We start from the raw sequence: 23786 nt of genomic DNA, 5'->3' as shown, positions 1-23786 counted from the left end.
TTTATACTACATCAACACGTTCTGATATATAAGATGAAATAAAAGAAAATGTTTGCAAAATTGTAATCTATATATGCGGAGATGCAAAAAGGTGTGGCTAAGAAAAAAATGAAGATAATAATATATATAATTCTCTGAATAATGTGACTTGGTAGTAAATTTCTGTACCGTTCTAACATATTGCATGGTATCGCTGGTGGCCTCGGTGAAGGCGCGTCGGAGACGCGTTCGTCTGCTTTGCGACAGTGTTTGCGGACACAGCAGAACACCCTATAGCAAGAAATTAACAGAATAGAAGTATTTTACCAGAAGAAGATGATCATTCTTGTTCAACTACAAATCAGTCTCTCTCTTGTCTTCATAATTCTCACAAGACGCCCACATTAATGCGCTCCTTCTTCATCCTCATAATTTTAATACAATTTTATAATTTCACTCCACGCCAGAATCACAAAGGAGAGAGAGAGCGAGGAAAAGAAAAATGAAAGGAGCAGAGAAAATTAAGCCAAAGATGAAGAAAATTCTGTGAAATTGACGTGACACAAAAATAGAAGTTATTTCAATGTGATACAATTTATTTTTTTCTCAACGCACAAAAGACACTTTGTTGCCTTATGAGAAGTGCGCGTCTTTCTTCATACTCCTTCTATTATATGCATATGTTATATATGGGAAGCTTTCTCCTCTTTTCCCGCACATTTACTCCATCGTCTTCCTCTTTTTTTCGCCTTTTGTGTCTCTTCCCTCCTTTCATTGTGGTTTTTCTCTCGGGAGGTTTTTGTGTCATTTTGAAAAATCACTCTCTGTGCCAGAGTGAAAGCAAATTCACTTCAACTCTTCTTTGCGCGGAGCATTGAAAACTCTTCCCAGCAGAATTCCATCACAATTTGCATATTTGTAAGTGCACTCAAAGGAGCAATTTTCACGCAAGAATATTGATGGATGTGCAGCTATATTTTGCCGCATTCAGTTTAACATTGTCGACACACAATCTATTCTTTATGAGTTCACGCGAAAGCTTTGATGATGCTAAACGTATTTTATTCTATGCACACAAATTCAGAGAAGATCATCACCAAAATCCCCGGCTTTAACATCCTATTGCACAATATTTCCATCTTCGTGTGAGTCAAACAAAAGGTTGAGATGAACAGAATTTTCAGTATGATTTGGCAGGAAGGAAATCCCGCATCATTTTTCTCTTTGCTCAGGTGTTTCGCCATCAATTTGTAGCGTCATGACTGTGATTTTTACAACTCCTCTCATTGTTGCGAGCTGAAACACACACACAAACACAAGTTCTTTTCCTTTTTGCTGTGCGTATTTTGCGCAATTTTGTGTTCACCTCAAAATCCCCAAACATTTACCCACGAGAAAATCCACAAGAGAATCTTCCTTGTGCTCATCGGCAGCATCATCAAGAGTAGTAAGACGCACACAGAGCAAAAAAAGAACCCCAGTGCGAAAAATCAAGTTGTTTTATGTACAAATTTTCAACAATATGTACAAACCATGAAAGAGAGAATTTACTTACAAGATGGAGTTAAATTATTTTGAGTTAGTTTTTCATCATTGCGCCGCGTGTGTGTTTTTCTTTCCCCGCCCGTGCGCTTTTCTTTCTGGTTGTGTGCTCTCGAGAGCCAGGTGGGATAAATTGCGAAGGTGTGGGAGATTTTATTGAGAAGCGCACACTGAAAATATCAAGTCTCTGTTATCCATATTCTCTCGCTCGACTTCATCGCCGGTTTGGATTTTCGAGGGAGAAGCGATGAAAGATAGAAAAACATAAAATGATAGGAAAAGAAATACTCAAGATTTTTTTTTCTCACTTATGCCAGCAAAAGTGTGGGGAAGAGAGTGGATTGGAAATCGTAAGAAAAGTTTCGCTTTTTTTTCTCCTTGGTTGCTGCCTTTCCAGAAGAAGAGATATGAATACATGGAAGACCTCTCATGGGAATATTGTTAGGGAATCTCTTTTTTTTTTGGGGCGTAAATTGGGCGGGGAAAGGACGGGATATTTGTGTATCATTCGATATAGCGAGACAAGAGGAGAGAAAGAAAAATACACAACAAATATCATCTCTCATGATAAAGATGTAGAATTCCGCAACGAGAGATGGAAAGAGGTTGGAAAACGCGCCAGGAAAATTGAGCAAATCAAAAATAGTAGCGTCAAGTGGCCACCAAATACATTCACTATTAATAAACTCTTTATATACTTTTTGATATTGCTTCTTCACTGGCTTTTTTGTACTCGCGAAGCACCGGTGGAATAGAAAATTAAATTTAGAGAGAGGAAGATAGATACAAAATTGTATACACAACACTTCTACGTTCTGTGAATATGAATGAATACATCTTTTTACAACCTCTCACTATTGCTTCTCTTTTGCCCATGTTATGAGCTTCATTATGGCTTTGATGGAGGAAGATTTTTTTTTTCTTTTGTAGCTATTTGGGAAAATGATGCAAAACTGCGAATAGAAAACTATACAGGAAGAAAAAAAAACCTCCATTCAAGTCGGTTAGTAATGAGGCAGAAAAAGGGACGGTTTTTGCACTCAATTCGTATACAAAAACTCACTGAAAAATAAAATATACAATTTGAAAGAATCTCACACAACACAACAACTTTTTATATAACACAGCCAAAGATGGGACGAAAGTTGATTTTCTGATGAGTTCCGCTTTAGGGGCACTTTTCACCCTTTCTCAAGTTCTCATTGGCTTCCTTCAAATGCTCATAATAGACTCTCTTCGCTTGCACTATTTAGTCATGCTCAATAGTGTGGTTATTAACCCCTATTAAATGCATTATTCTCTGTCTTTACACAACACACACTAACTCTCTCTCTCTCTCGCGTGATCTCCTCGTCAAATTTATCTCACATGTTGTGTGTGTTCGGAAGCCCAGAAATTCCTGCACAAAATAGCCTCCGACTCGGTGGTTTTGTCTGAGGAGAAATCACTCTAAAATGCATAACGATGTGTGGCTTTCAAGGGATGTCTATTTTTGAGATGCACACCAGGAAAGCCAAGTTATGCAGGAAAACGTCAGCCCGGATCTGCACAGCAAATTGCAATGGAAAACGCCCAAAAAATTGAATACAGCCAATATTGGGCAATTGCGGTGTATCGGAAAAGCTTGAAAGCAATTGATCTATTTTGCATTGTCAGTGAGATTGTCGTCTTGATAAAATAAATTGGTTTTCGGTGGTTTGGAAGACAAGGGAGAAACTACACATTTGGGAGAAATTTGAATCATTCAAGTGTACAGTAAACATCTGTTGAGGAACTGTTTGTGTTATATTAAAAGCTCAAAGCCTGAAACACTCAAGAAATGTAAGTATCAAAAAGAATTTTGAAAATTCACTCACTTTCCTGAAATGTCCAACATTTGTGATTTTTCAACTGATATTAATATGTCTGTTTCGACTGAAATTCACCTATCGACTGACAGTTTTTCTAGTCAATCATCAAAATTATGCTATTGAATTGCAAATTGTGCCAATTTATATTTATGATCTTCATGACTAATTTATCGTTACAAATCGGAAATACTTCACTAAATTCCACAGCAATGAGAATTGTTCGATCTGCGAATAAATTTTGCCAACTTAAAGTGTCATTCAATTCACGCGGTCACTTTTCAAGTCATTAATTTCAGACAAATTAGAACTTCACTTCATTGTTCGCCCAAAAGTTTCTCCCCATTGTGTAAAATTGTGGTGGAAATTACGGCAGTGAATTCTCTTCTAGACATTAAGTAAGCTCCTTTTTGTACCATATGGAGTTGAGACATTTTAAGAACCCACATATAACAATATGGGATTCATTGGTTATCAATAATTCACTGATAAAACGACCTTCTCTCCTTCTGCCAATGCCTTTTGTAAAGAGTTTCGCTGGAAAATAGAGTCATATAACTCGCCTGAAGTTATTTTTCTGAAATTCTATTAAAACGTCTCTAGATATTTCACGATAATGACGTGGGTTTCTTGGGAAATACACACCATATCAAGAGTGGTTCGTCAAAGAAGGGCAATTTTCATTAGAGACTCACTTAAGCTTTTGTGTATTCATCAACTTACATCCCACAAATATTAATCACACACATTACAGTAAAACACGAACTTATGGGATTTAAAATGTCAAGCTTCAAATGATTGATTTCCATTGATCATAAGCTATTTACATGATTGCCATAATGGCTTGTTGTTCATTGAAAAATTCATCTTGGTCATGCCGTTTGTCGATAAAAGACAACAGCGAGTGCAAGTGTGCTTCTCAAATGCGAAATATTGACTTTGTCTAGTGGAGTTTACTGAAATTTTTATCACCTCTTTTAACGTGGTTCCTTGACAATGCCTTTCTTTACGATATACCGATGGAGATGACGCAAAAGTGACCATAAATCTCACAAGATGCAATTCAGCAAATTGAGAGCATATTTTATTAGACACCATTGCAGTGTTTATTGCTGGTAAGCATAGACACATGGATAATGTTAAATGATTTCTATAAATAGCTCTTTGAGTTATGATTGCAAACATCGCAAGAAAATCCCTTTGTAAAGATCAATTTTTTTTATAACGTTTTATTCCCTTCATTGAACATGTGCACAGTGCCCTTAATATTGAGTTATTCGCATTTCTGTGCAATTTCAGAATGCACAATAAAACTGATAAACCCCTCAATCCGAGACACCATCCCAAGTTGAAGGCTGTGCGCTTCCTCCGAACGAGACGGCGAGAGACGGAGAGAGAGAGAGAGAGAGAGTCGCACAATGCAAAATCTACACACATCACCCAAGGAGTTACAGCATTCCGACAATGCGTGCGCTCACCTGTTTGAATGGCCGCATGGCGCCGTTGATTCGCAGCGAGTCGGCGGCAATACCTGCAATGCCCTCTGCCGCGGGCTCGCGCAGCTGGCGTAGCGAGGACGTGGGCACCGAGTGCGGATGCACGCACGTGTGCCCGCCGCAGCACACCACCGCCGCGGTGCTGGCCTCTGGCTGCGAGCTCTGGCGAATGATGCGCGAGCCGGAGTTGGGCGACGTCGTGATGAAGACCGGCGGCACGGACGCCGAGTGCTGGTGGATGTAGCCAGGACTCCCACCGCCGACGCTCATGCCTGCTGGCGCCAGATGTGTCCCGTGGAGAACACTGCGAACGCTCTCCTAAGGGTTGGATGTTTCGTGAAACATGCATGAGAATCATGACAACGGTTGAAATTCAAACTCAATACCTGGCAAGAGGCAGAAAACTAAACAAATTACACACTATAGAATAGAATTTCGAATTTTCTATTTAAAAATCGTTTCAATTTCTTAATTATTTTTATATTCGCTTTTTACGCTTTTGATGCGCAAAGAAACTCAATCTGATTAAATAGGTTAAAAGCATTCTAGTTAAAATTATCCTTGTGATGTTTTTATAATGTATGTATTTTCTGTCTCTAAGCTTCAAAGGGCTCAATTAAGAACAATTCTCTATCAGTAATCAATTCATCGAGTGTATTTTTACAGCACAACTTGGCTACAATTTATGTTAATCTCATTCAAATCGATTGGCAATCAAATTGTATAACAAAATTCCATAGCTTGGGGATATGGTAAGAATTTTCCGTTAAATTAGGAGAATTTGCGTTAATCGACCTTTTGCAAAGTTCCGTGATTGAAATTTTGGAGGGTATTGAGAAAGACAAGCTGATGAAAAGACTCTAATTCTTTGAACATTGGAACTGTGTTGTCGGAAGCGCGAGATTCAAATTGAAGTATTCGAACTGTATTTGCTCACCTTCGACGCTGATCGGGCCAAGTGCAGGGAGGACACCGGGGCTGTGGTGGAGGCGCGCCGGTCGCACGTGCGGCAGGCGCGGCAACGCGAGTGCGGCGCCAGCTGGTAGCCGCTGACGGAGCCGCGGTGCTCGTGGGCCGCGTTGGTCATGGAGACGGAGATGACGGGCGCCTCGAGTCTGCACTGCAGCTCGAGGTCGGGCACGGAGCGGATCTGCGTGATCTCGTGCTCCTCCTCGTTGCCGCCGCTCTCCTCGGAGCCGCCCATCGTCTGCGACAGCTGCGGGCTGGTGAGGTACGTGGACGTGCGGTCCTGCCGCATGAGCACGGGCTTGGCGGAGGCCGCGCTCGTGGTGGGCCCATTGATGGAGGCCACTTTGGCAATGATGGCGGAAGTCGTTGTCACAGTTACTGTGGTCGTTGTCTTGGTGGCCGGAGTCGTGATGACCAGCAGCGAGGCTGTCTCGTCTGAGCTTCCGTATCCGGAGTTCGTCGCGTTGTCCGGCTCGTTGTGCAGAGACATCTTTTCCGCTGATCTATCCAGAGAGAAAAGAGGAGAAACGGAAATTAGATAATTGAGTGGGAAAGTGTCCATTAGGATGCTGATAAGGGTTTTCTTCCACCATTAAATTTCATGATAGATTACCCAGGGAAAAAACGACAGGTCAATAATAATTAAATTACCGCTCACAGGAAAAGGTATTAAATTCATTAGAAACACCTTCAAAATGCAAGACTTCTCTTCCCCCATCCGCCCTCAAAAAACGAGGGGCGTGACAAATAATTAGGGAAGGAAAAACTTTTCCCAGACTCTCCTGGGGATTCAACTCACTTTTCCAATTTTCCCCACTCACAATGTCCCAAAATAAAATATCCCCGGCAATTTATTATATTCAGCTTGGGAATTTGTAACTTTCGCAGACCGCAAAGTGTCGCCTCATCGTTTTCGATTGCTTCGCACAAGAATTCTAAGGGTGTCTTGGGCACAGACTGAAAACTTCACCATTTGAGATTTCTCAATGTCGCTATTTTTCTCCCCATTATTTTTGCATTTCCACTCTTTAAACTTCCTCCTTTCTCTCTCACACGGAAATTCCTTTGGGTTACAACATTTCTTCTTTGTTTCTGACTCCACAAATTGTGCCACGGTTTCAAGAAAAATACAGCGTGTTTTGCAAATGTGATATTTTTCACCCCCCAGCGCACAGTTGAAGTTGGGGTGAAAAGCTCTTAGAAAAATTCATGGGGCATTTCTCATGGAGAACTCTGCCAAAGGGTTTGTCATATTTTATTCCAAAATATACAGTGATTTAGTACTGACTACGAGATTTATGGTACAACTTCTGTGGATTCTTCGGGAGCTTAAGTGCAACAGATCCAGAGGAAGATGTTAAGACAATTGTGCAATTAATCTATGCTTAAATAAACAGTGAAACATTTATCACCCACTAAAGTGTTGTGAAGTTCAGTGGAAATAAACTCAAATATCCTCTATGTTTTTATCACCATGTTGTATTTAATTTCACACAACAATTTAAAGCTTATGGTCTGAAATTTTATGAGGGAAAATTAACCAAAATCATCTTCAAATTTACTGGAAATACTGATACAATTTTTTTTTGTTAATTTATTGTGCTTTTAGCTTAATAAAAAATCCTCTTCCAGAGCTCCACTTCTCATCAAAATAATTGAAACGGAAAAATCATTTCCACCTGTAAAAAATGTACATACGACCTTTGTTTGTTGTGTGGAATAAACGACCTGACTCAGTAAAATCTTGTGGAAAAACACATATACTTTGACCCGCTAAATTGACATACCCTTTTAGTCAGATTTGTGTTTTATTTATACTCCGAAAGAGGACGTTGAGATTTGTCTGTTAATTAAAAGTAAATTCCGCTCAGTGTCAAGGGGATGCAAATGAATGTGTGTATGTAACAGACGAGCATACTTTCACATGAAAAGGTCGCGACACAGAGCTTTCCAATGCTCTGTGCGGTGGGAAAACGAGAACTTTCCTCATCGCATCGCATGCAAATGCATCGTCAAATATTATTTCAGCTCTGGATCCAACAAATGCGGGACATATTTGTGTGCAAGCCCCGCATTTTCTTGCATTCATGGGAGCTCTTCACGTGTGCTTCGGCACACAAATAAGCACATTTCACTGGGGCTGATATTTGTATTCTTCCAGTGCCCATGGAGACAAGAATACGAGTGTGTTTGATATTGACGATATAAGCAATACGTTCGGCACTCGGTGGACGTTTCACTTGATTTGCAAGCATGAGGGAGGAATTTTGAGAGCCAACTCAAGTGCATCTTGTTTGATCCTCTCTACTTGCGCTCCGGAATCTATGCTCACTTTCTAGAATACCACACAATTGCCTCTCCTTCAGACACTCGAGGAAATTCACTGAGTGGTAAATGAAAATTCTTTGTGAAATATTTGCAAAGTTAAATTAACACCCGTCATGCCAAATAGTGTTAGGGAAAATGCTTGGAATTTTGTGGCGGAAAAATAGAGGCTTTTATGTTGGAATGTGTTCAATTCAATAAAATTGAAACATATGGCAAAATTGGAGAGCAATTTCAATTCAATTAAAGAAAGACGTTCCCAAAAAGAAATTGCAATTCAGATGCTCGCTGAGCCAGAGTTGATGATTTCAGATAAGAGATTATGATGGCAAATATCCAACCGCAAAGCACACCAACTTTTGCCATTAGTGGACAGCATCGCGTGCATGGAGCCACTAAAGGTTTACTCCAAATCGATTTATTGAGACAGTCTTTGGCTGCGATATTCCCTGGATTTTCTCCCCCTCTGGTAAATATTTCAGCGAAATTCAATATATCTGGCTGTAGAAAATTTGACACAAACAACAAATGATCCCAATTGTTTCTGGGCGACACGAGGGCGCAAAAGGGGCAGAACCGGAGGGGTGGAAAAATGAGAAAGCAGTCACCTCCCACTCTTCACAACCTTGCCCAACCAAGCCTGAATTCACGTCCATGTCATACATTGTGCGAGGCTCCCATACATATGGTACATATGAGAGGTGAGTTTTCAAATATTTCCTCAGTGGGTCACCACCCCCAAACAACCCTTCAAACCTCTCTATATCACACCAAACCCTCGTCACAGTGTGTGTGTGTGTGCCGGAGCGAAAGGTAGAATTTACCTTCTTCGAGAAACTCCCAGCATTTTATATAGATTTGTTTGTTTGATAGACTCGCCTTGGTGTATGTGCAGTATCTCCACACTTGGCACACTTTCATAAAAGGCATCCCCCTTCGCTAGTTTTTGCCCGCCCGCGCACGTCTCGATAGTTGCTTTTTTATGCCGTGTCGTCAGAGTTGCTCTTCTGCGGAATATAAAGTCCTCGCAATATTTCTTCAGAACAGCATGAATATCCCTTCTGGCTTTTGCCTCCTCCTGAGACACATGTACATGCTTAAGTAAGTTGTACAAGAGAGAGACGGGGTTTCTTTTCCTCCCACCCCAAAGTGCTCACCCCAACTTGGTCGATAGATAAGCCGGCGGTGGAAGGAAAATTTCCACGAAAATACACATGAAAATTTGCCCAAAGTCATGAAGATTCAAGTAAAAAGAAAAGAAAAAAAAACCCTTTGAGATTCCCTCTGATTTCCTTTAGTACCGTTGCGAGGCAAATCCTTTTGAATTTATGTAGCGAAAATACATGGAAAAATTAATGTCTTGTCAGGTTTACAACTTAAAAGCTCTACAGAAATCCATTAGAAGCTTATAAGTTTTGCAACTATGTTGCGAATAATGACAAGCTCTTTATTGTTTTATAAAGCTCTGGAAGTTTGTCAAGTTTTTGTAAACAATTCGCTCAACAACAAATCACTTTACAAAGTAATGTTATTGTACAGTTTCTTGTAGCAAATATTATCCATTTACCAACTACATTTGTGTGGAGTAATTCAATGGATTCTGCATCACATTGACGAAACCAGAACTCTCCAGCGAGGCGATAAACCAATTTTTACGATCCGCGACATTTTTATGCACTCAATCTGAATTTTATTTGCATCACGATCGAGGATTTAAACATATTTCCGCAAATGAAGTGACTATATTTCAGTCACGTTCGCAAATGGTTTGCCTAGACTTGTAGCAAAAAGGACGTCTAAGTGCGTAAACATTTCCTATACTTATCTGTTATACAGGAAATGGTTTGTCTTTTGCTCTTGCCAGAGTGCAAACAGAAACTTTCTCAACCTCATCATCTTGTACAACTTTTCGTTTAACAGTATCTCGGTGGATGAAGCAAGTGTTGATTATTTCAATTTGTCCTGTACAAGACACTCAATTTTGGAATTAAGAGAAAGTTTCTGGTGATTTTTCAAGTGATATTTCTGATGAAAATGGTACAATTTGTCTCTTGAATATGCACAAACTATTTAAATAAACAATTCAAGTAAACTTTTCTCATTTCCCTATGATAATTAAGAGGTTAAGCGGCAATCTCTTGAGTGAAATTTGGTGTCAATCCTCACAATGAACACTGTTTTAGTTATGTGAAAAGTGCATTGGGAACTTTGTCACTCTGGTCCAGAGGGACCAGAATATCATGTGCATAATAGAAAGCTGTCAATTTGCTCTCAACACATTCAACACACCCAGCAAAATGATCACTCTGTGCTGCATATTTAATGGCAGTACAACTGGCGAATGCTGATCACAATCACGTTTTGTAGCACAGTGGATTAAAACACAGTGAAATGAGATTATGAAACTTTACAGGGAAGAGAATGACCCCATTAGAATCAGCATAAATTCCACGTGAAACTCATTCGTTATATGTTAATGTTTTTTTGAGGAAAGTTTTGTGAAATGAGCTAAAATTTGTGGCTGGTGAAATGAGGCTGATGCACAACATTTTCCACTCCCTTCGTGACTTTGCCATCTCCCTTTTTTCGGTCGCGCGGAGGGGTGGTTTTTCGCCCTGACCGACGCTTTTCCGCTCCCTTCGTGTAATTTATGGGAAAAAGTATATGTGTGACAGAGGAAATATATATTGGCGTAAATAGCGAAATAGGAACGACGGATGTGACTGTGACACACGACAAAATGTGCAATAATGGGAAATATTTTAGCACGGCATATTGGAGTATATCCAACAATTTTGTATACATTTATTGTGCCACTAAATGGTGGTCTAATTGAGGTGTTTTCCACACCACATTGCAAGTGGACTGCTTTTCGCCTTTGATGATCGCTTCAAATGACGTTGTTGTGCCACAAAATGCAATGCAAAGAGAGAAAAAAGTTGTGAGTGATTTTTTAATGCTCTAATCATGACATTTTCAATCATGTGCGCCTCTAAATTCACAATCAAATGTGGAACACGTGAGGTGAAGAGCTGAATTTTCCAACACGGAGGAGAGATAATGAAATTTCCCTGTTTTGTCTGTTATATCATAAATCGATTCTGTGTTGTAAATAATGTATATAGCATGAGAAACTGGTGGAAATTACATGTGTAACGCGTCCACCGGACAGACTGAGTCCACGAGAGCCCCAATACAAGGGGGCATGTGCTTTAATTTTTAATCCCCTATTGGTATTTGGTATTCTCAACTCTCGGAACACCTTTTACCAAATGTGTCTCGCACGCTAATCGATTTTCATCGTATCTTCTGACCGCGTTTTCCCCCAGCAGAGTGAGCAGGAAAAGGCCACCAAAATGGTGCTTAATTTAGAGAGCATCCCGCAATATTCCATTCCCTCTGTCCCTCTCGACATATGTGAGAAAATTTCAATTCAATTCCATTCATTTCCCCGCGGGTTTCGGCACACACATTTTCTCTCTTTTTTTTAATCTCCCTTTTCACCTTCATTCTCTTAAATTGCTCCTCTCCATTTCGCCATGAAAAATTCACAATTCACTTGATATATTTGGACTCATATCTCTCAGTAGAGTGCAAAATAATATGACATGCATGCATGAAGTATTTCTCGTCTTTCATCTTCGCCCCGGGAAAAATGTATGCATTTAATCAAATTTATCATCCAAAATTACACATTCATTCGAGAATTGTGCATTTAAAATTCATATTGCATCGTGAAACGCGAGAAAACCTTTTTCATATCTTTCCCAAATTGTCACCACGTTCAACATTAATGGCAAAGACAAAAGGAGACACAAAATGACTATATTTGATGCAAATAAAGCCACGAGAGGGACATTTATATGTACTCTAAAATTTATCCTGACCCGCGTGGACGCCCATAAATGACAAAATTCTTTATTGTTGATGAAATTTTAATGCGACAGAGAGAGAGACTGTATAAATAGACTTTTCATGTAATTTCTGTGAGTGAAACCAGAGAAAATTTCTCCGCAGCATGATTTTGAAATTTGCCAACTTCAACTTGCGAGTAAAATATTTAATATCATTTTCACTCTACTGTAACCAAAAATTTGTTGTATTTTTAATGACACCTTGGAGAAGAAGTTCACCTGCGCCCACTTCAGCGTATCCTTCCTCCGATTTGTCAAAAATGTCTTGTGTGATTTGGGAGACATTGATATTTTCTCCCTTCCTTAAATGTTATCTATTCTGAGACTCCGTTTCTCGGAATTCAAATACGTATAATAAATGATTTGAACTGCGACTTAACTTTCACATTTTCTATCTTGTGTCACCAATTACAAAGAAGTCCTTAAAACCCTCAAATTATCTGTGCTATTTCACTGAAGTGGATAAAATCTCATTTACACATTAAAGGAATGTGAAGCAAGAAAGCTGTAAATCTGGGTTTTGTTCTCATACAAAGAATGATGAATTCTATGAGGAAACACTGCGAATTTATCTCCATTCATGGACGGAATTTCAGAAAATATTCGATTTTGGATCTAAAATTAAATTTGCAGCTGACATTTGAGGCAAATTTTGTGAAGCTTCTTCCGTAAAGTGATTGATTGACAATTTAAGGGGTTAAATTAACGTATGCAAATATGCTTTTTCCCGGGGAAGAAGCACTGAAACCATGTCGCCATGGAGCCTAATTAGTCTCCCGCTCTCTCTATTCACATCAAAATGGTGAGAGTTAACAAGCGACTGTCCGACAGACAGGCATCCTTTGTTATTAGATTCATCATATAAGGTATTATTAACGAAATGCAGCTTCTCTATTGCATTTTGCATATCTCGTTAGGCCACATTGTCGTCTCTTTGCCACTCACAAGTCCATTAATCTCTGCAGAATTCATTGTCCTCTTTCCCCAACAGAATCTAATTCGCAGCCACAAAAGCTCTCAGCATGAAAATCGATGGGAATTCGCGTGGCATTTGAATTTGTCCGCCTCACACAAAAAAAAGTCACCGTGTTTTGGGGCGGAATTGGTGATTGGAATGAAAAAAAGATGCCACCAAAGTGGGTAACTCTATCCTCAGAATCCACTTATTGCGTTCCGCAAAGTGGCAGGAGGACATTTTCTTGTCGAGCGTCTGTGTGAGTGTCAGTAAAATGGGTCAATTGAGAGCGACAAATGAATTTAATATTTATCACATGGAGAGTGGTGTAGTGATAAGACTACGGGAAGATCTCTGGCGCCAGAGAACATGAGGGTGTATTGTACGAAAAGTGAATCACATCAATTTGCTCATTGACAGGATAATTGGAGGGAGTGAGAGAGAGAGTGAAAGAGGGAAATTTCCTTCGCGCAGTAATTTAATAATGCAATTGTATATGTAATGAGTACGTTTCATACGTGATCAAATTGGCATGGAAAGTCAAGATTTCTCATGTAATATTGATTGTGTGTGCTTTTTTTTGAAAGAAATCGCCCAACTCGACAGGATGTTCTCGCGCGAGGTTTAGAAGGAAAATTATTTGCATGTTGGCGCACATGAATTGCCTATTAATTTTTCCTTCAGTTTATTTTTTATTACTATACATTCCCGTTCGTTCACCGTCATCATCAAACCGCATTGGATAGAGTGAAAATTCAGTGAATAACACTTTCACCCTTTCCCTCATTTCAACCCCTTTTCCATGTTTTTTCCTCTCTCTCTCTCTCTTTTCGTTGATTAATGAGCAAATATCATGCAAAAGTGCCTCATTTCTAATTAAACATCTGTTCCTCTGGGGAGAATTGGACTCTTTATGCACCGTCGGTGGTTTATTATTAGAATAAAAGAGGCGCGCTCCGTTCGGCTGAGGTGTGAGTGACTTCTGTATCGTGATGGATCATCACAGACTGAGAGATGAGATCGCCTGATAGAATTTCACTCAACTTCACTGCAGGACTTGCCACGCATCCTCTCTCTGTCTCTTCCTCTGCTAATTATTTATCACGCTCGTGTGTCGACAGACACACGGCAGACCATCATTGTATATTGTTTATCATCCATGCAAAATGTCTGAGAGACGCAATTGCGTGTGATTCTGAGCACAAAGAGGTGGATAATCTCATCTCAATTTGCAATTAATAACCTGCAATGCTTTCAATTAATTATCATCCTATTATGGCAGTGCATCGGTATCAATTTGTCAAAATATATTCATGTGACTTCATGGTTTCCCATCAAAGTTGCAAACGCCAAACTTCACCTGCACACAACTATACACATCGCTTGTGGAGTTAGTGAACTTTAGCAGTTGGATTTCAGTGAAATGCCAGCAGCGCTAGCACAAAGAACTTTATTGATTTGCGCTGCGCTCTCTTTTGATGGCGCTGGCAAATGAAACTTTGTGCAATTGTACCTATCTTCTTAATTATTGACTAAATTGCAACGTTGGCAACGAGTGCCGGCACTATAATTGGACCATTGAATTCAATCAGATTCATTGGAACCCAAGCTATTATATCGACACCAAAATACACAACAGAGTATTTAAACTGGCAATTAATTTGATTTTCCTATTTATCATTGAAACAGCCGAATGCGACTCGTGAATGGAATTTTTGCAAATTGCAAAATTGATTTTCACTCATTAACATTGCGATGTGTGGATGAAAACCCTGTTACGAAATTTATATCACGGCTGTAAATGACGATAAAATCCTTCAGGGTCTCACATTTATCTTCTCTCTCTCTCTCCTACTAAATTTATGCCATCAAGGAGTGTGTCTTCTTAATTAAAATCACATGACTAATATTTCACAACCCATGAAACATCTGAGACATTGACTTGAAATTAAAATTTAGCGGGTCATTGGAAGTCTTAGCATGAGAGCACAGAGACAAGTTGACACACATTTTCCCGCATCTCGAGCACAGCTCGTGTGGTTGAATGTGAAAACTTTGAAGGGTGAAAATATGAGCAGAGATTATAGTGGAATACATCAAAAATCCCACCCATTCGGAGTGCTTTAGTGCTCTCTCTCTGGGTGGAGTTTGTTGTGTGGTTACGGGAATGCGATATCATTTTGTGTTACCCACGGATTACAGAAAGAGCTCTTTCGTGCAAATTAGAAGCCCCTGGCACAACGAGTGCTCCCCTAACCCCTCGACCTGCTCTCAGATTTCCCGGGATGTCTTGCGGGCAAGTCAGGAGCACATCACAGACAGACCGCAGAGACCGGAGGGTGAGTCGGATGGATAAATAAGCACCTCATCGGGTGGGGAAGTGGCATAAAAAGAAAATACAGTCATGCAACATCATCATCCCGACAGACTGCCTTGATAGACATGGCAAGAGGGAGAGGAAATGTGACCAATTTCTCAGCATGAGGTGAATGGAAGGCGAGACAATGGGGTGTGAGAGACTTCAATTGAACCTTTCATCGCGCGCAGAAAAGCTCAGAAAGCTCTCGGTTCAGCCATCGAGGAAGGGCGATGAAAAAAGAACTGGCGAGAGACCCTCATAAAATCACAATGTGTCAAAATTGTTCTCACCCTCCCCGCAGAAATCCCGCTCGCTTGGCATTATCGCGCACTCCGGAAGCAACTAAGACGAATTGAGTGTGTTATGTGGAAAATTGGGGGTGGAAAGGGAGCGCGAAAAGGAGCTCACAAATGAAAAAAATCGTCGACGGAAATTCCCTCTGTCGACTGGCAAGTGAAGACTTCATATCCACAATATGGTTTGCAATTATATAGAAGTGGAGATGTTACATAGAAAATTCATTTCCCGTCGCGATGAAAATTACACGACGGAAATACACGCTTGCGTTCTCCCTCTCCATAACACAACACAGAAGATGTTACGCTCTGCTTTTTTTATTGTTGCTGTCTCGTGAGTTGGATGCTTTTTTTAGAGAGAAGACTAAATAGTTCGTTTTTTGCGCTCCAACACTTTGCCACAAGAGAGGCGAGAAAGTCCTCAGGCATTGAGATTCTTGTGGAAGTCACGTTAATTATATGTAGACAGCCAGTGTTTACCCAGTCAGAGTCAATATCTGGCAACTTTCACAGTGTTGATATTCATAGGAAAGACATTCTATGCGCGGTGTGAATCAAGTGACGACACGAGGAGGAATGCTATAATCAGAAGGCGAAGCGCCGAAGAGTGTTTTGTGAAAATGCCAACGAAATACAGCGGGAAAAGTCAAATGATAATTGCTCAAAATATTCACAGGCAGCGCATTTTCCTTTCCATTTCCTCACGAGCACACAACGTGTAACTTCTTATCTAAGGTCTTCTCCCCAAATACACATGCTAATAATCGACATTTAGAGCCAAGACGACAGAGCTCGCCGGGGGGCGAATACCTCTCGTGCAGTGTCACAAGCAGATTCTTCGCGTCACATGAGCGAGAGTGTTTGTGGAAATGTGAACAGCGCCGAGTGTTATTTTCCCAGAAAATTCACCCAATTAGATGTATATCATTTTCCATGGAAAACATCTGCTTGAGGTGCTTCTTGAGAGGAATTAATTGTCATCATCAGTGGGCGTGTTGTTTCTTTTTGATACTCAGAAATTGAGATGAATCTTCCATGAGGACGCGAATAGCATTCAATAACAATAACACTTCCCAAACACTCTTTATGGCTGATGATATATAAAATCGTTAGAGTGTGGCATTAAATTAACGACCATTAATTTCTCTTTCTCTCCCGACTATAATCTTCCCGTTTTGGGTCATAGAAGAATGATTTGTTCAATAAGCAATATTTGTTATGGCTGTAATTCAACAAATTGAGCGGCACTTGAAAGATGGCTTTTTATTTCGCCAAAAAGATCAGAAATATATATAATTCATAATTGGCAAAGGCTCTATACATACACACCCTTCGAAGTGCCCTCGAGAAAGCCCTTCTCATTGCGAAGAGTAGGAAATCATTAAGTAATCCCTTCAGCGTCTCAAGAGGATGAGCTAATATCTTAAATCCAAATCTAAGATATAATTCATAGGAAGGACGGAATTAAGGTCCACTAATACACACATCTCGAACGAAAATGATCCCTGTGTGAATATTTCAGTGAATTATTGTCCCCTCGATGTGTTCAGCCGTGAGGAAGTTGGTTGAAAGTGAAATTTTGGGGTTGATGACGAAGAAACCGCCCCACTGTCAGTGCAAAAGGACTTGTTATTCCTATCTGTTTATCTTTTAACTTTTAATTTCCTCACCAAAGGCACGAAAACCCACTTCCCTGGAAAGGCTATGATATTCTCTCTCTCTCTTCTATAATATATATACAATCAAGCTGAAGTGCGTTATGGTGAAAAGGGAGGAAATTCCATTTGATTCTTTGCTCTTTTTTTTCAATTAAGTGAAAATATATAAATTGAGATTTCCACTCCAAAGTGTATTTGCTGATGGTGTTTGCCTCTTGGTGTCTTTTTAATTATTTTTCAGTCCACTGACAAAAAAAAGTGAGGATCTTTTCACAGTGCGCGCTCTCCCCGGAAAAACAGGTCGATATGAAGTGAGAATTTTCAATTTGAGAAATATATATGATAAATTCATGTCTATGTCCACGAAAAGAGAAATATATTCCTGCCCATTCGTACAGTGAAATACACATTTTGTGTGTGAATTTTGGGTTGTGTTTCATTTATTGATTTTCACATCTATTTATATTGTGCGGAGAATCTAGGTAATATTCAGAGCCCTGTGCTCCAGTGTAAGAACAAAAATTGATTGAATTTCTCAATTGTACGGCACATTATTACAATGCTTATGTGAGGAACATGTTTACATATTTTATATACACCCGAACTTTCTTCTCCAGATCATGTGTTTTTGGGAAAACCTCCCTTGAGCCACACACACACACACCTTATGTACAATGTAACATTACATGGAGCTCTGCCTCGGCTGGAGCCCACAATTTGCCTCCCTCTTTGGCGCGCAGACCCCAGACAAAACATCCTGAACGCAAAAACTTCATATTGCGTATCTCGATGGTGGGAAAAGTGGGGGCGAAAGTACAGCAAAACTCCCAGTGAGTCGCAGCAAAAGAGAGAACAACGAAATGGATATATTTAAATAACAATGTGAAACCATGTGAGAATTCCCATTAGAAGGGTCAATTGACCGTGAAGAAGTGTCCATTTCCCACCCGCGCGCGCTCGTGACATTTCCAATACGGCTTCATCTCTGATAGGACAATTGGAACACTCAGGAAGAAACTTCTTCTGGCTATTTTGTCCGCTCAAAGCGCAAGTTCGTAGTGTCACTCTCGTGTTACTTTGTAATTCAATCCTCACCAGAGCCAGAATTTCAAATCACTGCATCCAACTAATCCATTAGGGGGAGAAAATTCAACTTTACTTCTTTCACATTACATGCAACACGGAGTTGAGGCTGCTCTGCTGCAACTGGCGACAAGATACAATGCAGATTTGCTCCTTATGGTTGTACTGAGAGATGTGTTTAGTGTGAGCTAAAGAGCGCAATCTAACACGTTTTATCGTTGGAGGAGCAATCAAAGTGTAACAGCGTGAAGACTAATGGGAACATTTAAATTCAGAGATGAACTCTTCACGATACATTAGCACAAGATGCGGAGGAATAATTTAAATTGAGAGATCCATTAGCAACTAGGCCAGAAAGGTTGAAAATTCGTGCACTGAATTATCAACTATATGAATTTAATGCGAAAATCCAGTACAATGTTGATCTAATCTAGCTCAAAAGCATCAGTTCAACTCACGAAAGTGCCACGGGAAGAGAGTGAAATAGAAGAGTGTCTTTCTTGCATATCCCATAAAGTCATGCTGTAAATTTTCACTATACTGAAAGCTTGAAAAAAAAAGCTGAAGACACACTCCAAACGATGTGGAGAAGCGCATGTCTTTGCACATCATATATTTTTGATGAGTCCCCGCTAAAATTGTGCATACATATTTTCCCTTTCCCAATAAATCGATAGATATATTGCACGCTTAACAACCAGCGAACGACTGTTAATCTAGCAAACTAAGTATCGCAGCAATAAAGAGTGCATATGGATTATTGATGGGGCTGAGGAATTGAGCTTTTTTCCACCCCATTTGCATTTAAATCGAACTTGGGTGCTTTTATACCCGCAATCATGTGTGGAATATTTTTTCTACCCTCTGTTTTTCTTCAATTTGGATGTGTAATTCAATTTTGTGCGAGGCCTGAAAAAATGTTTCAACTCACCAATTGATGGCTATATAGTTGGATGTTTTATTTTATCACTTTGGTCGATTTATTTTGATTAATGATTTGTGTCCATTTGCTGGATACACACACAGCGTTGGCGGACTTTTCTTGCGCTCCGATTCACTATCTCGGACAAAATATCTCACCGTGGCTATTTTAGTTCATAAATCTCACAATTAACTACAAAACCAACTCAAAGTTCGTTACTCATAATTCTCTTATCGCCTCCGCATTTTTTTTACACTCCCTTCTGGCGAAGAAAAAATTTGTGCACACAAATTTTTCTCGCACTGTTTCTCACATTTTCCGCTTGACTTTTCCACCTCCGCTCATTAGATAAATTTATGCGATAAAATGGGATTTGAGGAAAAATTTGTTGCCTCCTGATTTGTTTATGTTGCTGTCCTTTGACGCCTTCAGGGATGATTTTCATAAGCACATTTTCGACATGATATGTCACAATTGCATTGAACACAGCTCAACGTTTTTCTCTCCCTTTCTTTGCCTTACATATACACAAATATGTGAAAGTTTCTCGCACTGGATTTTATGTTGATTAAATAATTCAGTTTTTACACCATTCACACGGATGAGTATTTTTCGTTTAATTAGAGAAATTGACTCTCGAAAAAATCACCCCGTCCACCAGAGTCATTAATGCTACACACACAGACTTTTGGGGTCACAATTGGGGTATAAAACTTCTCTAGTCGCTTATTTAGTGCTCTTTTTTGCTCGCTGGGCGGGATTGAAAAGAGTGTACGGGAAAAACTTGTAAATATTGATCGTGACAACCTTTTCTATGTGATGTTCGCCTTTCCTGACTGGCGGAGGGAACAATTTACAAAAGCACTTTAAGAAAATTAATGATTTTTTCCCCACCACACACACACACAAAATACTATGTCGGAGTAATTACACGGATTTTTACACGCAATTCCAAATTTATCTTCCTCCTCTTTGTCGTATTAATATTCCTTTGCGGGATGAGGATAAGCCCTTTAACACTTTGTCTCAATAAACGCTGATATTATGTTTGTTACTGATGCAAAAGAGAATTAATTATTGTCTATAAATTTTTGGTCCACAATATTTCACAGGGGAGAAGAACAGACTCAGTGAGGGTTGCAATTGTGCTATTTTTATTTTATATAAATACTATTTGATAGATTATTATGACTTATTAAAGGGTGTGAAAAAGTCCTTTTCACACTGCTTTTCTAATTATAATTCTTGTGCCTAATTAAATTCCTCTTTGTACAACTTTTCTCGCAATTTTATTGACTCCACTAATTTAACACTCTCTTCTCCACGCACTTGTTCCACACAGAGTCCAATTATTCACATCTCTTTCTCATCGTTAAACTCCTTTTTATCGCTTCGTGAAATTACAATTTTTATTCAAAATTGCTTTTATCGCCTTGTGTGTGGTTTTCGCGTGCCGAATCGAGCCTGTTTTTTTTATAGTCTCACACTTTTTTTGGCTCAGATTGAAATTCTGTAATCTGCGGCTTAGAACTGAAGAGAAACTGATCGCTTGATAGTCACACTGATTATGGTTCTTTCTTTCCTATAATGTTGGCTGGATGCTTGCGAAGAAGTCCCCGTGCTGAAGCACAGAGCCAAACGACTGTGAATGTGGCGTAAGTGTTTGAAAAATGATATGGAGAAAAGAAAAACCAAGAGAGACACACTCAGAATTGTTAGGAGACTCGATATGAACTGTTTTCCTCGTTCCTCCGTGTTCAACGTCCTCGTGTGGACTGAAAGTGGGAATTGCATGTAGTTGTGGTGGAAAGTCTATTTGGAGCAGAGAATCTTCCACACTCAGAGAGTGAGCGACAGAGAGAGTGACTCTCTGTATACTTTTCTGATTATAATGGTATATTTTGAAAATACAACCGGTCCACATCGGCTCTCATTCGCCTTTCCCACAAAATTTTCCTCTTCCTTCGCCATCTCACTCTCACAGCCATTGGACTTTTCCTCAAACAGTCCACAATTTTCTCTCATCCCACGGCAAACCATCACAGTCGCGCACGTTCTTGTGTTGATTTTGACCGACAAGCGCCAGTGGAACTTCGTCTCAAATACACACGTTGACTCACTTGAGCATGATACCTACAATCTACTCGGCGCCTCCACTGGCGAAAGCTCTTCGGCGCACGTTTTCCACTCTCTCGCCCTCGCTCTCTCGCTCTCTCTCTCTCTCTCTTGGCAACAATGTAAAAAGTACACACGCTAATACACCCAGCCACCGGCCGCTCTTTCCACACAGCGTGAATTGAATGGACAAAATGTGCAAGGAAAGCAGAGCGCGCGCGAGAGCGCGAGGAAGAGGTAGAAAATTGAAGACATTATTTATATTACTGTATAGCAGGTTATAATCCACTTCGTTAGGCACCCTTCGAAAGAGCGAGAGGGCGCATAAAAAAAGATATAGAAAGGATAAAAGTGGCAGCGCGCAAGATTTATTTTACCTTTCACTCACTTTTTTTCACCTTCTGTCTATATACAAAGCGCACCGCCACAAATTCCTCACCGTGCAGAGCTTTTTCCATCGCTCACGCACTGCCAGAATTTTGAACAAAGGGTGGTGGTCGAAAGTTCATCAAGATAACAGTGGCAATGCGATGGAGAAATGGAGTTTTGGATTTTGGGGCCAGATAGAGACATTAAGTGAATGCGCCTTCGCTTAATTTCCATTAATCACTTCCGCTTTGTCAGACGCTTAGCAACAATCATTGAGCTCAATATATCTATGCTCACTGTGTATAGCAATAGTCTTTAATAAATTTAAATTTGCGCTCTGGATTGACTAATGGCTTCTAATCTGTGATCTGCAGATATCGCAACTCTCGCGAATCGCAAAAAGCTCCCGCTTTAGCGTTTTTCCGAAGGAGTGTGAAGAGTCTTTCTGGTGAAAGGGGTGCAAAAAACTGACGAATTTATTCCTCATAAATCACACAAGATTGTTTCATTTGGAAAAATCATTTTCACTCTAGCGAACGAGGCGTGAAAAACGGTTCACGTAGCCGGGAAATTGTGGAGGAAATTCTTCAGCAATCGTCAAATTTGGTAGATTCATTATTGTGTTTCTTTATCAGGGAATATTCCTGACCCATCTCAGGGAGGGGGGGGGGGATAACCTCATCGCGTGCGCTTGACACCCAACGAGCCACCCTTCAAGTGGGTGAACGCATATCAAAGACGTGCCACACAAAAGCTCCCGCTTGGCGAAGGGTGATTTTCTGTGTAATTGAAGCTCCGAATGGTGAAAATGGAAGTCGATCGGAAGGGTGAGTGGCCTACATTTGCGAGAGCACCTTTGACCTCTCCCGTCTGACACCCTCAAATGCAGACACATGTGTGGCAGCAACATGAAAGTAAAACCTCCACATAAACCGCTATCATGGGAGATTTTTGCTTCAATCTCTCACGTCTGCTTCAGTCATTGATTGAGAGATCTTGCTCTCGCCCTAAATCAACGCGACTTAATTGAACTCATCGTGTTTATGTTGCCAGAAAATTACTTTCTCTCTCTCTATTCACACCAAAAAGCGCCTTATTAAATAATATTGGCATTTTATATTCATTTTCATGGTGTTCATGCGTCTCTTCCTCAACACATCTTCACACATTCCATGCTTATGTGGGTATTTATATACTGCGAAATGGCAGTTTGCAATTGTTACATCGCCATCGTCTTCATGTTTTCATCATCATTGGCACCGTTGTCGTCATTCTTAATAATAAACCCCGAAGGAAGATTCTCAACAATACACACATTCACAAACACGCATTTCTCTGTTGTTTCTCACTCATTTGAGGCATTTGGGAAATCAATGAAAGTTACAAGCACGAAATTATACAGACTTTTCTCTCTCAGCATCTTCATTCAGTGAAATTTATGAAAATTCCCCAACACTTCACCCTCAATTGAACACCATAACATCATCAGAGACAGACAATAGTGAGCAACACTGTGTGTAGTCAATTAATATGAGATTACGGCGACTCGCAGATGATGTGTGGCGGAGAAGAACATAAACTCTCCGCCGCTGTCATCACTTGCTGTACATAACAATGGTTGATGTAATGAAAAAGCCCGGAGGAATGCCAAACAGTGCATTAATTATTCCTGGCTTTTCATATTTCGTCGTGGCTTCAGGCCAAATTTTGGTCCTCTATTTACATGTTTCACTGTCAAATTTCACCCATTAATCGCCATTAATACACACAATTCTTCCTCATATTCAATGCATATAAACACCCTCTGCAAATGCACCACATATGTTAAATATTTCACCACACTATTCAGGGTCATTTTTCATGCACACACCCACAAATTCAATATCCATTTGTGGTTCGCCATACGCTTTTTATGCCTCACATGAACTCTGCTTTCCGCCCTGCCAAAAAACGATGC

General features: G+C 40.0%; 1 protein-coding gene across 1 annotated transcript in view; it reads right to left on the bottom strand.

Annotated features, from left to right (window-relative positions):
- The window catches only part of LOC132265458 (small conductance calcium-activated potassium channel protein), a 61174-nt gene extending 40738 nt beyond the window's left edge, over positions 1 to 20436 (bottom strand). Inside the window, exons 1-4 of the mRNA XM_059766162.1 lie at positions 19355 to 20436; positions 5802 to 6336; positions 4847 to 5182; positions 169 to 270 (exon numbers count right to left, since the gene is read on the bottom strand). Coding sequence (XP_059622145.1) covers positions 169 to 270; positions 4847 to 5182; positions 5802 to 6323 — 960 coding nt within the window. The 5' untranslated portion in view covers positions 6324 to 6336; positions 19355 to 20436. The remainder of the gene's footprint in view (positions 1 to 168; positions 271 to 4846; positions 5183 to 5801; positions 6337 to 19354) is intronic.
- Positions 20437 to 23786: the final 3350 nt, after the last annotated feature.

The sequence above is a fragment of the Phlebotomus argentipes genome, unplaced genomic scaffold (genome assembly GCF_947086385.1).
Source record: "Phlebotomus argentipes unplaced genomic scaffold, Phlebotomus argentipes genome assembly contig_2, whole genome shotgun sequence".
Taxonomy (NCBI): Eukaryota; Metazoa; Arthropoda; class Insecta; order Diptera; family Psychodidae; genus Phlebotomus; species Phlebotomus argentipes.
The sequence above is the reverse complement of the archived record's forward strand: the minus strand, read 5'-3'. Positions and strand labels throughout refer to the sequence as shown.